The following is a 17348-nucleotide window of genomic DNA, read 5'->3' as shown; positions in this document are numbered from 1 at the left end:
AAAAAAATGGGGCTGTTAAATTGGGGTAATTAAATGTTGGTGGTTGGGGGCTGTTTTGTGTTGTTTAAAACTTTGGGTATAGGCGTGACAACATGGGAGACTTCATTTGATGATGTCATAAATAGTGGCCCTTTAACCAATTCTTTGAGACTTATGGCCTTTTGTCAAAATAAGTGTTTAGAATGCCCTTTTAACAAAACACCCCTTGAAACTACAACATGCCTACTGAAATTCTATAAAGTAGGGTCTGGGAAGGATAGAGTATACGCAGATCTTACCCCTACCTTGGGAGATAGAGAAACTGTTTCCAAATTTAACATTGAAACTAATTTAACAATTCAGTTTACTACTTATATTATTGTGATCTAAATTCTTGACTACTATATACTTTTATAATAAAAGATCTCTATGCTTTCAAATCTATACAAATAAAAATAAATAAAAGTAGTTCAATTTGGTATTAAATATTTTGAATTGGAGTCTCACGGTCACTCATTTACCGTCTTGCTTGGTCGGGACAAATATCTAAGGTAAATATTTACCCGCACTAAATATTTACATCAAATCAATAAAACTTATCTTGCTTAAATGATTTAATGAAGTAAAAATATATATTAACTAATAAAAGTTGAGTAATAATTGTATATATTCAAACATATTTCATGTACTATCCATTAACCGGGTAAATTTTTACCAATATCTAAAAGGGGTATAATGACCGTGCTTATAAATCACTAGATAATCGGACTTAACATGATTTTTCACGCTTAGTTCCAAAAATAGAATATGCCAACTGGTGAAGGATATAGTATTATAAATTTAAAATAAGTACACAAAAATGTTTCTGGGGAAAACAAACAAACATGTTCACCATACAAATGTTGAAACGTATACATAAAGTGAACCCATTCTCACACTTCAATAAATACATCACGAGAAGAGACATGTTTACCTTACTTATCTCCACCACGACCCAAGGAGGAGTCCGGAATTTTTGTAACTCAAAATAAAATTTTGGAACCAAAATAATTCATTAAAAAAAAAAGAAACTAAAATAAGCTTCATGCACAGAATCTGTGCGTAAAAGGGCCACAGTGTACATTTACACTTAAGTTCTTTTACGCACAAATTTTGTGCGTAAAATCACTGAAATAAAACGTATCCCCCTTTTTCTAGCCTTTGTTCTTTGAAAATCACTCAAAATTAAGTTTTTTTCCGTACTTTGACCGAAGATTAGTCATGTTTCTAAACTCCAGAATATAAATATTTTATATAGAACTTAATATCTTTTTTAGCGTACAATAATGTCGACTCATTACATCAAGTATACATATATGTTTGGATCGTCGTTTTAGGGGTTGTAAAGTGCTTCCGAAGTAAGTTTGGAAACTTGTTATCTTTAAGTTTTTTTTCGTACTTTGACCGAAGATTAGTCACGTTTCAAAACGTCGGAATATAAATATTTTATATAGAACTTAATATTTTTTTAGCGTACAATAATGTCGTCTCATTACATCAAGTATACATATATGTTTGGATCGTCGTTTTAGGGGTTGTAAAGTGCTCCAAAGTAAGTTTTGAAACTTGTTATCTTTAGGTTTAATTGTCATATTTTATAAGGTTTTAATTAATCTAGGACGTCGCACGAGTTATTATTAATCGACAATAAATACTAAAATAACTAATTATCATTAAAAAAATAATACCCAAAAAGATATATAATATTAACATAAAATGTACATTTTATTTGCAAATACAAAATCTCCTAAGGCCTAAGGCCAACCCCACCACCCTCACTATCATCAGGATCCTCTCTCCTCCTCTTAATGACAAGATGACTTATGCCATGATCATCCTTTCTTCCCTTCTTCAGGCCCTGGGTGAAAATATGCTTCCTGTGGGAGATGGCGGCGGTCGAAACCTTAGTAGCCTCATTAGATGCCTCAGGAGATGACTCAATCGAAGGAGACTGGACCACAGGAGCAGAAGAATGAACCTGAAATAACATATAAACAATTTAATTTAGATTTATCATAAACTAAACGTAAAATAACATATAAACAATTATTTAATAAATTATTTCATTGTAAAAAAAATAAACCTGTGTGTCAACGGCCTCCTGAGATGGCTAGTCAGAGGGCTCCTTAGCTGGCTCCTCAACGGTCTCCTGAGCGGGACCCGGAGCTGTAGCTGGAGGTGGAGACGGGTCAATCTGAACAAGAGGAGACGGGTCCACAGGCGCAGAAGAATGAACCTATAATACATGTAAATAATTTAGTTTAGATTAATAAAATAATTAATTAATACATTATTTTATTGTAAAAAAACAAACCTGTGTGTCGTCGGGCTCCTGAGCGGCCCGCGGAGCAGAAGATACAGATGGTACCGTAGGCCTGGCTGTAAGACGAAGAAAGTACTCATCCAAAATAATCCCCAAGTCTAAGTCCTCATGTCCGTCTCCCACATGTAGATCACTAACTGGCACCTGTGGAAATGATGACTAAGGATCATAATGTGCGAACATCTCTGGCGTATATTCAGGTCTCTGTGAAGTCGACGGCCTGGAAGAAGAAGTGGACGGGATATCTGTAGCCGACGGAGCCTGACGGGCTATAGGTGGAACCGCAACACGTTCGTCAGGCTCATCTACTAGACCTCTGCCAGCCTGACCACCTCTATCAGCCCTACCACCCTCTGGAACACCGTCTGGAACACCCTCTGGTATAGGCTCTGGAGCAGGCTCTGGAACATCCTCATCGATACGATGCCACTACTGTGCCTGTGTCATACCAGTGTCAGTAAGCTGAACTATCCGTGCTGTATATACCGCTATCCCGAGCTCGGGGGACTTCGTAAGGGGAATGCTCACATGGCGTATTATCAGAGCCATCCGTAGGTGCATATATTTGCAAATTTTAAGAATTGAATAAATTCGTAAAGTAATACATAATAAGACGATGGATTAAGTTTAAGACTAATAAAATTTACCAGCGCCTCATACGCTCCTGAGAGTGATGCATATCCTCGGCCATCAGGATGAGGCGTCGAGGGGTTGGCAATCAAGGTGCGAGTGATCTGCATGAACCACGTCATGTACTCATGGACCGGAGTGTCATGTCCGACTGCCGCTAGAGTCGTCATCCTCACGTTCCATGCATCGACTTCCTGGCGCATACGCTCCAGCCATGCCGCATTGCCGATCGAACGCTTGCCCCTGGTATAGTGGGCGTGCTCCCAATGCGTAGCCGCGGGCATGTTCTGTACATGCCCAAACTGCTGTAACACGCGGTCGAGCGCATGATACTCAATGATGTCCATATGGATCAATGGACACCGTGCCATCCACATGTGCTCACCAACCCTACAAAACGCCGGCAGCTGACCCAAAATCTGATCATATGGCGTCCATATGAAAGCTTATAAAAAGAATTCAATTAGCTAACAATAAAAAACTAACAAAAATAACAAACTAATGTTAAACAAAAAAAAAACTTACCTTGGGCGCCGTCATGCGGTCTAACTGATCCCTAAACGGGAGAATGACATGGTGCGTCTCCACACCTCGGAATAAGCCTCGTGATCATCTTCGCACGTATGGCATATCTTCATCAACATAGTCATCGGGAGGGTGAGAAACTATGGGCTGAAAAGGTCTCAACCTAGTCCACACCCATATCTGTCATAGTCATTAAAAAATGATTTATCAGTCGTCGTTTTAAAAAACGGAAAAATAGCTCGACGCCAGGATGAGAAAAAGCTTAACACCTCTCATTCTTATTACTTTTTCAATATGAAAACGAAAAAAAATGAAAAATCAAAAGGTCGTTTTATTCAAAACCCCAATTGTGACATCCCTTCTCTCCCACTTCACACATCGGAACGCACCCCCAGGGAACAGTGAAGCTTCATAGGATCTTTCTGTCCAAGTGCAGGTAGTCCACATCTTTACAGACATGTCTATTTCACTGAGCCTCTCTCCGAAACAGTGCCTAGATCGTTACGCCTTTCGTGCGGGTCGGAACTTACCCGACAAGGAATTTCGCTACTAAATATATTTAGTGTTTTATTACACACACTTAAATATATTACCTGAAGAAGAGGGCTAAATGCAGCGATCACAACCCTCTCGCCCATAGAGGCTCGATCAAATCCTCAGTCCATGTAAGCCAGGACAGTGGCGCCCCAACTGTAACATCCCAGTTGGTCTAGATCCTCAATATAGAGCAGATACCTCATGCTCATATCCGCACCCGACGTGTTCGGGAACATGATGCCCCCGAATATGATGAGAAGATATAAGCGAGCATGTCGATCAACATCAGCATGGGGCGTCACCTCAACAATTGGATCCTGCAGATCTACGAGGCGCAAGTGAGCATAGAGGGAGGACCGCAGCAACCGACTCTATCCATGTATATCCCTCGGTTGAGGCACGAAACCAGTGAGCCTAGTCAACTCTTGGCGATACGGCAGTATCTGCAGAGGCTCCACTCTATACAATGCCTGTCCACCAATCTGTAGACCATAAATCACCTTGACATCCTGCAGGGTGATGGTAGCCTTGCCAGTGCGGAGATGAAATGTATGGGTCTCCAGTCGCCAGCGCTCAATCATGGCCATCACTAGAGCCCTATTGTGCACAAGCAGACCAACCTCGATGCACCGGTAGATACCGCCCCGACGTAGTATATCTATGACACGAGGATGTGGGGGAATAACCTCTAGAATATCCCATGATGACTCCCTCGAACGGGTACGGACCACTCTACTATAGGATACCGGTGCGTCCCACCAGTGTTTTAAAAGGCAGTTCTGGGACTCGCCTCGGGGCTCGCCCCGGGGCGGGGCACTAGCAAAATGCCCCAGGGCTCACATGCGGGGCTTAATTCCTGCGAGGCTTACGCCCTAAGCGCCCGATTATACGCCCTAAACACGCCTAACGCTCAACGCTCGGGGCTCGCCTAACAGTTCTTACACAATTATATGTTAAATTCCTTAATTAAAACCGTTGACCCTCATAATTCTTTAACAAATGATTGATACTTAATAATTTTTCATTTACCGAAATAATAATATTGGGTATAACTCAAATAACAAGTCGTAGTATTGCATATTTACTATATGAGAACATCGTGAGGGTGAATATCACTTAATATTTCTTTTAAGAATACATAACCGAATTGTGAATTTTCACTTGTCATTGGTCTTTTGTCCTATGTATCAAAATTATCATATTTTATTATTTCTCTATTTGAAAGTAATTTTATTTTTATTCATGAAAGAATTACGTTTCAATTATAATACTGATAAAGTTGTTTATAGGGAGAACAAATTGTGATTTTTTCATTGTTTGAAAGTTAAGATGTTAGAGTTGATTTGCATTTCATAATAGCTTTTATTTCATTGTATTGTTTATACTTGTAAGGTTATATATATATATATATATATATATATATATATATATATATATATATACTTTTCTTTTATTTTTTATGTAATTTTACCTATTTAAAAATATTTATTATAATTATATTATTTTATGAAATACAAAAAATTAAATACCCATGGGGCTTACGCCCTGTGCCTCGGGGCTTACGCCTCACCGAGACATATGTAAAACGCCCCGCCTTACGCCCCTGCCTTTTTAGACACTGCGTCCCACACATACTGGGACCTATGCTCAAGCTGTAGATAAAGTACCCCCCTGTTGTCGAAGGGCCCCGGCTCCATGGAGGTGTCCTATCTGTTTTAAGCATTTTAAATTAATCATTAATATATGAAGTAAAGATTGAAGTGGTATATTTTTTACTTATTTTAAATTAATCATTATTTTTTTAATTAATCTTTAATACGTAGTATTAGTTATGTAATCTTTTATCGAGAAATTATACAAAGGATTGAATCCTAAACTAAGGATTTTCAATTTCTAATTAGCAAATAAATAAATTAACAATTAAAGATATAAATATTAATAATTAACAAATCAAAAAATTAACAATTAACAATTAGCATATAATTAATAAATAAACAATTAACTAACTAATCAAACAATTAACAAATTATTAGCATATAATTAATAAATAAAAAATTAACTAACTAATCAAACAATTAACAAATTATTAACAAATAATTAATAAATAAACAATTAACTAACTATCAAACAACAAACAAATTGTTAACAAATAAACAATTGGCTTAACAAAAACTAAATAAATAATTAGCTAGTCTAACAATTGAAATAACTAATCTAACAATTAAAAAATACTTAAGTCATTAATCTAACAATTAACAAATACTAAATAAACAATTAAAAAATTAACAACAAATAGACAAATAAAAACAAAATTAAAAACAAAACGAAAAAACGGGTTGCCATGGCAGTGCAAACAACCTTTTGGGCAAAAAAAGTGCGTAAAAGTTTTTTATTGTTGATATCCACAAATAATACACAATAATAATGCTTAGGTTAATAATGTAATAGAAAAATCGTAGTAAAATACCTAGATTGAAGCTTTGATTTTGAGTTTTTAAATTGAATTATACGCCGCTTTATTGCGAAGAAACTTATTCCTAGACTTCAATATACCAAAAATATTGACTTTCCGGTTGAAAATCAACAAGAAGCGATGTTTTTGATCGTGTGGGACCTCAAATCGCGACCTTTAATGGTTGATTTTCTTTTTCTTTTTTGAATTGGGGGACCAGTGGTGGGGAAGAAGGAAGGGGACGTTTTATTTCAGTGCTTTTACGCACAGAATCTGTGCGTAAAAGAACTCAAGTATAAATGTACCCTTTGGTCCTTTTACGCACAGATTCTGTGCGTGAAACTTATTTTGGATTTTTTTTTAATGGGTTATTTTGGTCTCAAAATTTTGTTTTTGGGTTACAAAAGTTCTGGACGGGGAGAGGTTCAACTTCATTGGTTTTGGTCCCTGTTAGTCTGTAACTGTTTATAATTCATTTTTTAGATATAGTAAAAAATGTAATAAGTATATATAATTTTTTTTACAGGATCATTTTCTTTTTCAAACCGCAAATGGTTTTACAGGATCTTTTCACATCAATTAATAAAAATAATAAATACAAGACATATTTTACTATGTTACCTTATTTATTAGATGTTTTTGAGCAAATATTAAAATGTATTACTTCTTTAAAGTTAATAGCATAAGTGGAAATAATTGCCAACTTTAGTTTAAATTTCTAAAGCAACAATTATTTTAGAATTACTTCTTTTAAGCTAAAACAACAGTTAAAATGAGATGGAGGGTGTGTTCGGTATGAAGGAAAACATTTTTTGAAAAATATTTTCCAATTTTCTCATGTTCGTTTGGTCAAATTTTTTGGAAAATATTTTCTTTAGGCAAGTTCTTTAAAAATAGGGAAAATGACTTCCCTAATCAAAGCAGGGAAAACAAGTCCACAATTGTCATTTCACCAACCTCCCTACCACCACTCAACCCACCCCCAACCACCAAACGCAACAACTCCCACAACGCCACGCACCCCCCCCCCCCACCTACCAACCCTTCACCACCCCACTTCCAAAAATAGTTTTTTTCCTTAAAAAAATGTTTTAAAAAGTTTTTTTGTTTGATTTTTACACTACCCACCCCCACGACATCCCCTCGCCCCGCCCAAACACCCCATCCAAAAAAATTATTTAAAAAAAAATGGAAAGTTTTTCTTTTTTTTTTGGTTTTCTATCTCCCCACCCCACCCCAACACCCCCTCCAAAAAATTTAACTCACCCCCACCCCCTCCAAATTTATTAAAAAAAAAAAAAATCTTTTTTGATTTTCTACACCCACTCATCCCCCGGCCTGCACCCCTTACCCCTCCCAAATGTTTTACTTCATATTTGATTTTACCTTTATAAAAAATTTATAAAAATAGAAAGTATGCGTGGTTAAATTTGGTGTGGGGTGGGTGGTGGGGGCGAGTTGTAGTTGGGGGTTGGGAATGGGTAGTGGTGCGGGATAGTAGGTGGTGGTCAGAGGCGGAGCCAGGATTCAAAGTTTGTGGGTTCGGGGTTCTAATGTTTTACAGTTACTGAGTTCTTAATTGATAATTTGTACATATTTGACAAAAAATTTAATATAAATGTATGTTTCGGACGAAAGCTACTGGGTTCGGCCGAACCCACGACTGAAGGGCTAGCTCCGCCCCTGGTGGTGGTGGGGTGGATAAGAAAATTTTTTCAATTTTTTTTTTATAAAAGTAAAATAAAATATATGAAATAGAAAATTTGGGACGGGGTGGGAGGGTTGGAGAGAGCAGTGGGGTGGGGTAGGTGTGGGTGGAGATGAAATGCGTTGGATGGTGGTGATTAAGCGGTAGAGGGTAGGTGGGTGCTTGGTTGGTGGTGGGTGTGGGGTTGGTGTGGTATAGGGTGGGGTTGGTGGGGGCATGGGTGGTATTTTCCGGAAACTATTTTCTATCAACCAACCGAATAAAAGAAAATAAGTAAGAAATTCACTTATTTTTCACTATCCAACCGAACATGAGAAAATAAGTAGAAATTCACTTATTTTTTAAGAACACATTTTTCATGAAAACATTTTCCTCCATACCGAACACACCCGTAGAGAGTATTATTTTGTAATTATAGGCTACAAGTAATATTTATCATAATAATAATTTACTTATAATTATCTTATAAGTAATCTAATTATATAAAAAGATGACACCATCAATGCATAAAACTAACTCTATCAGCTTTAATTTTACGTGGCCTATTTGGTACACTTATAAAGTTTTAACAAATAAAGAGGAAAAACGAGATTTTTAAAATTTATTATTTTAAGTTTATCATTAAATTTATATATTATATTTGATATATATATTTTTTTAATCTGTCTCTAAAAGAAGGATAAATTTCTATATTTAATTTAAAATTTTCCTTTTATCCTCCATGAAACAATCATACAAATATCTATAATTTTTATCTTAGACAATAGATTTCAAAAGGTTTTTTTTTTTTAAATTACGTGATTAGTCAAATTATATCTCATAAATTGAAAGGGACCGAGTATATTAATGGATAGATAGATGTAGATGGCGTGTCTCTCAAGCCCGGCATAAGCGCTCAGTAGCTGTGTGTGTGCGAGAGAGAGAGAGACTGACATAGACAGAGACAGACAAAAGAGAGCAGAGAAGGGACTGTATCTATATATCCATATATACTCTCCCTTTGTATACAAAAAGCAGCAGTACTAGCACATGTATCCCAACAAAATCCACTTTCCATTTTTCCCAATACATTTTGCTCACTTCTCTCTCTGTAAGCCTTCTCTGCTCCCCTACCTATCAACACTATTAATATAATCTGCTTCTGTATTTTACCTCTCTCTGTGTTTTTTTTTTCTTGGATTTATTTGTAGTTCCATTCAAAAAAATCAGATTGATTCTTAACTTGGGGTTTCTTGACTTGTTTAGCTCTTGAGATGCAAGAAGAAAAACCACTGGAAATCAAGAAAAAATAAGGTTTTTGAAAATATGTACATTGTTCCAAGAATGGGAGAAATGGAAGAGCTTTTTCTAGTTTCTGTACTTTTTTTTTTTTCAGTATTAACACTCTGTTTGTTGCATTCTTGGTGTTTATCTGACTTCTGTAATTTGATTATGTCTGCTTACTGTAATATTCATGTTTTTGTTTTCAGTGAAAAACTGGAAAGTTGAAGAAAATGATTGGGGATCAACACATGGAGGAGATGCATTACATGAACATGGACTTTCCTTACAATGTTCCAGAGACTTTCACAGGGTTCATGGATGGTGTTTCACAAGCTCCTATACATTATCATAATAACCCTGTACACATTCAGCATCAGGTAAATTTCTCTTACTTTATACTTTCTATATAGCAGTTGATTTTTACTGATAGTTTCTAGTATTAGTTGGTAAAAAGAGAGTAAATGTTGCAGTAGAAGTGTCCTCCAATACAAAATATATGCTCTAAAATATTTGTATTTCCTTGAGGTTTGACATATTCTTAGATTGGCTTTTAGTGGGATTAATAACCTGTTTCTGTTTCTGTAAAGGACTCTTAGGTGGATCTAGATTTTAAAGTTGATGGGTTCAACCTTTAACTTCTTGCCACTGAACCTATTACGGGCCCGTTTGGCTTAGCTTAAAAAAAACAGCTTATAAGCTGGCCAGTCAAACGCTCAAAAAAACTGATTTCAGCAACTTATAAGCTAAGCCAAACGGGCTCTACATCTTTAAATTACAGGTTCAATTTTTTAATACTTTCAAAATTTGTGCTCCGTGTCAAAAGTACTGGGTTGTGTGAGTAACCATTTTTTGGCATTTTATCTCCAAAACTGCAGCATTTTGACTGCTAGCTTTAAATTTTTGAATCTGCTGTCCAGGAAAATGCATACTGGTCTATGAACATGAGTTACTATAAATATGGGCACTCCAGTCTTGAGAGTACTTCTTATCATTCTTATGAGACTCCCAGCAACCATGTATCAAGACCAGATCTCTCAGAGAGGCCTTGGGAGTATGTTATACCTATGAATGTTGATGAAGGTGTATCCACTGATGTAATATACGAGGAAAATGCAGTCCTCAGTGAGGATGCTGGCACGGAGGAATGTGAGTCTGAACCTTTAGCATTTAGTTTTATCTTTCCTTACTGGTGCAGGAGATGCGAAATTGCTCAATTTGCCTTTAGTTTAAGTCCTGATTCTATATTTAGTCTGCACATAAATTGTTACACTTTATACGTTATGGTTATTACCTCTCCTTCTTCGTGAGATAGGACCACGAAATTGCTTTACTGATCAAGTTTCCTAAACTTTCTTTCTTTTTACCCGTGAATGATCTATTATATACCCTATTACAATTTGGTTAAGTTCCAGTATATCATAGAAACCCTTCTTTTTATGTGTTATTTAATAGTTATAACATACTGCTATTTTACAGAGTGTAACATATATTTCACAATTCATCAGGTGTTCTATCCAATCAAGATGATTCTAACCATCAGGTAAATTACATGTTCCCAATGAAAGAGTTTGGTTCATCTTTTACTGACTTTTTATGATGTCCTGTACACACGCTAGTTGAACTGAACACTTATGTCACAAACATGAAGTTACGTTGTTGTGCATTGCCCTGCATTTACCAACACAAGTTCACCACAACAACCAAAATGATTGAGGCAGTGTCTGTCATCAACTCATCATGAAATATCAGTCTTTGAACTTTTGCTTCGCTCACCTTCTTCTTGAACCTTGAGAATATAATGAAAGCTTCGCTAGTAAACCAATATATGGATCACCTTGTTCACCCACTCTGCTAATGAACTATCACACTAATTTCTATTGGCTTTTTAAGCAGTTGTAAACTTGAAATCCTAATAACCATGATTCACTTGTTCTTCAAATGTGTTCAGTGTAATAGTCACCGTCGTCTTGATAAGTGGCTAGATTATCATCCTATTGACTGGTACCATGCTAATTTCACGTTTCTTTCCTTTTGTTAACATGTGAAGGATATTTTGGAAGATGATATTGACCCTGACAACATGACCTATGAGGTATGTAACCTTGTTGCTCTCATCTTATCTAATTTGTTTGCATGCTATCTCAGGTTATGTTTGTCAACGAGCTTGATTTGCAATCATGATAGGATTTTGCAATTTATATATACCTTCTCCAAGTTGATCTTTCATTTGATAAGACAAACTAGCTGGAGTTAGGAGGCTTATAATAGAGAAAGCTGCAGTTACCATATTGTGAGGCTAACTTATAATGGAAAATTATTGCAAACGATGGCAAATTTTTGCCCATCATATTCATGCCTAAAGCTACCAAGAAGCCCAGGCAAGATTACAGGGAAACCTTTTTTCCTCTGGGAGCGATTGAAGTCATTTCTTTGAAGTTGACTAAATATATGAAACTCATCCCTAAATCTAGAGTTTTTATATACTAATTACAATTAAAGAGAGAAATTCTAAGATAATCTATCAATTGTTGAGATTGACACCTATAAAGTGAACCTATGCCTGTTGCGGGTGTCGTGTAGGGGCCAGTTGTCCACGGTTGTGCTGATTGTTTGTCAGCTATCTGTGGTTACTGTTTTGAAGATATCTTTTCAATTACTCAAACGCCTGTCTTAGGATGGAATAAATAAGAATAGCAAAAAGAGTAATAGGATTTCTATATCATTACATTGAATGTCTTTGCATGTGTGTCCTATTGTAATTTGATTCTTTTCACTTTCTGTAGTTCTGTTTTCCTAATTTATAGTGAATTAAAGTTGTGTCCAGAGCGAGGTAGAGGTTATCAGTCTTATTCATCGCCGTATAGCTTAACAACCGGCTTGCACAATGCAAATCCTCCAGTCCTCCTTCCTTAATGAAAAATGGAAAAGACCAAGGAAGAAAGGACCTGGGAGAACAGAAAGAAAACGGCGCTGAACAAAAGGGTTTTTTTATTCTCATAAAGCTAATTCAGCAGCAACATAATATATCTTCGTGTGTATGCGTTGTTATCAGCTGAAGGTCCACAAGTACAGGAATGATAGTTCCCACTTTTTATGACTGACAACTTCTTCACTTTAATCCAAAAACTTGTAGTATCTGCAATTTTGGAATTACTTATTCTGCATTTTGGTTATCTATGACTAAAAGTTGAAAGCTGCTGAATGGTAGTCTTAGATGCAATATACATCTTCATTCTTTTGACACTATTGGCTCTTGAATTTGTGTTTTAATTCTCTGTTGGGTTGATGATATTCATATCATCTTATTAGTCACCCACCTATTATGTTAAACCAATGAATATTCATTGCAATGTCCACCAACTCCTTAAGCATTGTAATGCTAAATATTTTTCATTTTCTTGTTCTTGGGATATGTACTTTATTACTGGTGCCCGTCATCTTTACTTATGACTAGCTGAATCAATTTCATAGATTATTTTTGTCATGAATTTCTTTTTACTGCTGCAGGAGTTACTTGACTTAGGTGAAACTGTTGGAACTCAAAGTCGAGGACTTCCCGAGGAGCTTATTAATTTACTTCCAACAACCAAATACAAGTCTAACGGAATCTTTTCCAGGAAAAAGTCAGAAGAGAGGTACTTTATATACACCTTACCTTTTTTGAACGATTGCTTGTAAGAGGTGCAATATCCCTTCCTGTATTAACCTTCACTGCAGATTGAGTACTTTCATAAAATTAAACATCTAATTAAGCTATTTAAAAAAAAAAAAAAATCACACTTCTGCAGAGAGATGGCTAGCAATATTGCACACAGCGTAGATAAAAACAATATGTATAGCATTGATGTAAGATCGATTGTTTTTGGGCTTGAGCTAAGATTCTGTTTTCCTCCTGCATTTCCCCTTGGACAACATAGCAAAACTGTATCTAAGTGTTTACTAAGTCGTACTTTTGTGCTGATTCTTGATAAATAATCCGCCTCCACGTTGCTCCCAATCCTCCATACAAAAAAGTTGCAAAGGAGAACTCCCTTTTGCCTGGAAAACCCCCAAAAACAATGAAGGGAAAAGTTTTGAAGAGGCGAAGGCATATTAGTTGTATAGCCTTGCAGTTTGTTTACTTTGTTACTTCAATTGTTTGAATGTGCCAAAAAGTAGGTCCTGCTTGAGCCTGAGATACTAGTGTTCTCTCTCGGAAGATTATCAATTAGTGGATTGAACATCGCCCAACAAATGAATATGAGAAGGCAACATCTTATAAAGCTCAAATTTTAGGTTGTTTGGTAACTTAATCTAGCTAGCCTAGTGTCTATTTTGTGCTAAAACAGAGGGCTTTCCTTGGGAACTTTTAAGTATTAACAATGCCTCATAATTCTCATTTGTCCTCCATACCTATGTAGAAATGTTCTTAAGTACTAGTTTTGCGATCACTGGGACACATCTTAAACAGATTTCAGTTGCTCCATATATTCGTAGTCAAAGGATGTTGTGTTAACATCACAAATTTTCTGCTGATCAAATGTTCCTAGAGTTCTTAATTACCTTCATCTTTTTTGGAAATCGTTTTTCTTTCACCTCAAAGATTAAATTAGCTTTTGTGCATGCAAGCTAGATGTGTCATCTGTCAAATGAGGTACAAACGAGGGGATCAACAAATAAATTTTCCATGCAAGCACATATACCACACTGAATGTGGCTCCAAATGGCTGAGCATCAACAAGGTATATTCAGCATCTAGTCTGGCCTCTATATATCTGAAATTGATATGGGTTTTCTCCTAGACCTAACACCGAACTACCACTTTGATTTGTCAGACATGTCCCATTTGCAACACAGAGGTACTCCTTGACGAATGAAGTTATAAACTATCACTGGTGAATATAGTGTTTAAATAGAGCGGATTTGCTTCAATGATGTTTCAATATCTCCTTCCACTAGTCACTAACATAGAGTAACATCAAAGCTTGTAATAGCTTTTCTTAGATTATGCTTAAAAACGCAGGAAAAAGAACGGTCATTCGTTCACAATCTTATGTTTTTTTTTTTTTTTTTTTTTTACGGAAAGTCTGGAATATACAACTCTGATCTTCTTCCCTTTTTTTTCTTTTTCTTTTTTGAGCCATATATAACGAGCTTGATTAAATCCTATATTCATTCTCCATTATGCTACGTGTAAATTTACAACGGATGAAAAACTTTCTTATCCAAAGGTGGATTCAGGATTTAAATGTGATGGATTCGACCTTTAAAATTCCTAGTATTAAATGCATTGTACTTCTTAAATTATGAATTCGGATATAATATTTATTGAGGCTTTAGTGGATCTTAAACATATATAATTCTGCTGGATTGGACTATTTGGTTAGAATGAAGTATGTACCCATTGCTTAAAGAGCTACTACATCCGTGACTAATCTTATAGTTTTTTTTGTACGGATTACCTTCAAAGGCACTGGTCTTTAATTTTTGGGAAAAGGGCCTGATTTATCCTCTACTTTGGGAAATAGTTCATATTTACCTCCCGTTATACTATCAGCCCACTTAAGCCCCTACCGTTACAATAGTTGTAATTCTGTCCACCATGGCCAATCTTGTCCACTGTGTTCCATTAAAATGCCACATAAGAGGCTATGTCAGCAATTTAATTAAATGAGTCCTAAAATTAAAAGGCCAAACGATGCCTTCTTCTTCACCATCAAAGATAAGAATTTGTTTCCATAAATAATCCATTGTTTGAGTTCATCAGGTGTTGTAAGAGAGTAATTGGTGACAAAGATATAGGTATACACTCTGTGATCTTGCTTACAAAGATATAGGCATACTACTTCAATGGTTCAACTTTAAAGGTGGCGTGTGACGTGTGTTAATTGATAATTGAATCAATGGTGGCGTGTTGATAATTGAATCAATGAAACTATTAATCCGGGAATTATGCTAAACAAGCTATTTAAGTGGTATTACTAGAATTGTGTGTGTTAAGTTGCACAAGAATAATCCACTGGTATATTACTCACTATTGGCCCATCTGCCTCCTTATTAATTGGTTTTCTAAATTTGGAATTGGAAGGGTATAATTCAGAAGCCAACTTCAGCATCTTTATTTTATACTCTTTCATTCATTTTCTGCCACCCCTTTTCTTCTGTTGGTATACTTCAAAAAAAACCATGAGCTGATGAAAACTCAAAAAACCCTAGCTTTTGATGGTGAAGAAGAAGACATCTTTTGGTCTTTTAATTTTAGGACTCATTTAATTAAATTGCTGATGTGGCCTCTTATGTGGCATTTTAATGGGACACAGTGGACAAGCCTGGCCCAAGCCATTGGCCACGGTGGACAGACGTAAAAAATAGGGGCAAATATTGCAGTTATTGTAATGGTAGGGGCTTAAGTGGGCTGATAGTATAACGGTGGGTAAATATGAACTATTTCCCAAAGTAGAGGGGTAAATCAGGCCCTTTTCCCTTAATTTTCCCCCTCAAATTGGTGGTCTTTAATCGAGGTTCAGGGTTCAAACTACGGCTCAGTAAAAAAAAAAAAAAAAAAGAATTTCGTAAGGCTGAAGTTTATAGCAAAATTAAACATATTTGGGCAAAAATTAGGCCTTAAGGCAGAAGGCAAAATTTTACCCAAAATTAAGCCTTAAGGCAATCCTTTACCTTAAGGTCTAACTTTTGCCCAGACTCTGCCTTATAAGGTAGCAAACTCTCCCTTAAGGTAGAGTCTTCATGCCGTTGTGTTGCCCTATATCATATACAACGAGCCCAGAAATTGCCAAAAAAGTATAAATTCACTCACAACCGTAGCAGGATTGTGTATACCCAGAAACGAGACAATGTCTACTTGCAACCAATTTTCTACTGCTGATCCAACCACCGCACCAGCAACCAGCCCACCAATTGTTATCATACTTGCTTTCCCGGTTCACAAGTAAAGTTTGTGTCACTTTTCTCGTAAAGCCAATATCTAGTTCTACATACTTTGGCAGAAATACAAATACATATTAGATGAAATAGAGCACTAAGCAGAATCATAATTTAGTACAATTCCTTTGTTTTTTAGATGGTAACAGCAGTTCAAAAAAAGAAGGCAAACCTCCGCCTTAGGTAGAGTTTGTCTTATGCCTGAAGGTAAAACTCTGCCTCAAGGAAGAGTTTGTCTTATCAAGGCAAAACTCTAGACAATTTGAAACTCTGCCTTAAGTAGGCAAAACTCTGTCTTGCGAATTCAAACTCTATCTTGCAATTTGCGAATTGCCCTTTTTTTAAGGGTGGTATTTAAATTTTGCCCCTCATATTTATGGTCTTTAAATTTTGCTCTTCGGCTAAAACCCATAGGTTCCGGGTTCGAACCCCCGCTCAGTCAAAAATTTTAAAAAAATTTGCAAACCAGAGTTTAAATTTCGCTATGCCCCCTCCGGCAGACTTTTAGTCATGTTTAACTAAAAGTCTGCCGGAGGGGGCAGACTTTGTCTTGAAGCATATATACGTATTTTTTTTTTAAAACTTTTCAAAGTAAACTTTTAGTAATGCCTTAACTAAAAGTGTGCCCCATAAAACATAACTAATAGTATGCCCCATAAGGCGTAAGTTTTCCTTAAGGCATAACTAAAAGTTTGTCTTATAAGGCAAAATTTAAATTTTGATATGTCCCCTCCGGCAGACTTTTAGTTGGGTTTAACTAGAAGTCTGCCGGAGGGGGCAGACTTTTAGTTGTGTTTAACTAGAAGTCTGCCAGAGGGGGCAGACTTTTAGTTGTGTTTAACTAAAAGTTTGCCCCCTCCGGCAGACTTTGCCTTGAAGCATATATATATATATATAATTTTTTTTTTTACTTTTCAAGGTAAACTTTTAGTTATGCCTTAACTAAAAAGTGTGCCCCAAAGACATAACTA

General features: G+C 36.1%; 1 protein-coding gene across 2 annotated transcripts; it reads left to right on the top strand.

Annotated features, from left to right (window-relative positions):
* Positions 1-9075: 9075 nt before the first annotated feature.
* Positions 9076-14604, top strand: LOC132644592 (E3 ubiquitin-protein ligase BIG BROTHER). 2 transcript variants are annotated; one of them, XM_060361191.1, is made up of 8 exons: positions 9076-9283; positions 9663-9833; positions 10374-10602; positions 10962-10996; positions 11504-11548; positions 12964-13091; positions 14069-14177; positions 14271-14604. In XM_060361191.1, the coding sequence occupies exons 2-8, from the start codon at positions 9687-9689 to the stop codon at positions 14310-14312; spliced, it is 735 nt and encodes a 244-aa protein (XP_060217174.1). In that variant the 5' UTR covers positions 9076-9283; positions 9663-9686; the 3' UTR covers positions 14313-14604. The 2 variants fall into 2 exon arrangements, with proteins under 2 accessions (XP_060217174.1, XP_060217175.1); XM_060361192.1 differs by lacking the exon at positions 9076-9283 and adding an exon at positions 9322-9486.
* Positions 14605-17348: the final 2744 nt, after the last annotated feature.

Source organism: Lycium barbarum, chromosome 6 (genome assembly GCF_019175385.1).
Source record: "Lycium barbarum isolate Lr01 chromosome 6, ASM1917538v2, whole genome shotgun sequence".
NCBI classification, from domain to species: Eukaryota; Viridiplantae; Streptophyta; class Magnoliopsida; order Solanales; family Solanaceae; genus Lycium; species Lycium barbarum.
The sequence above is the reverse complement of the archived record's forward strand: the minus strand, read 5'-3'. Positions and strand labels throughout refer to the sequence as shown.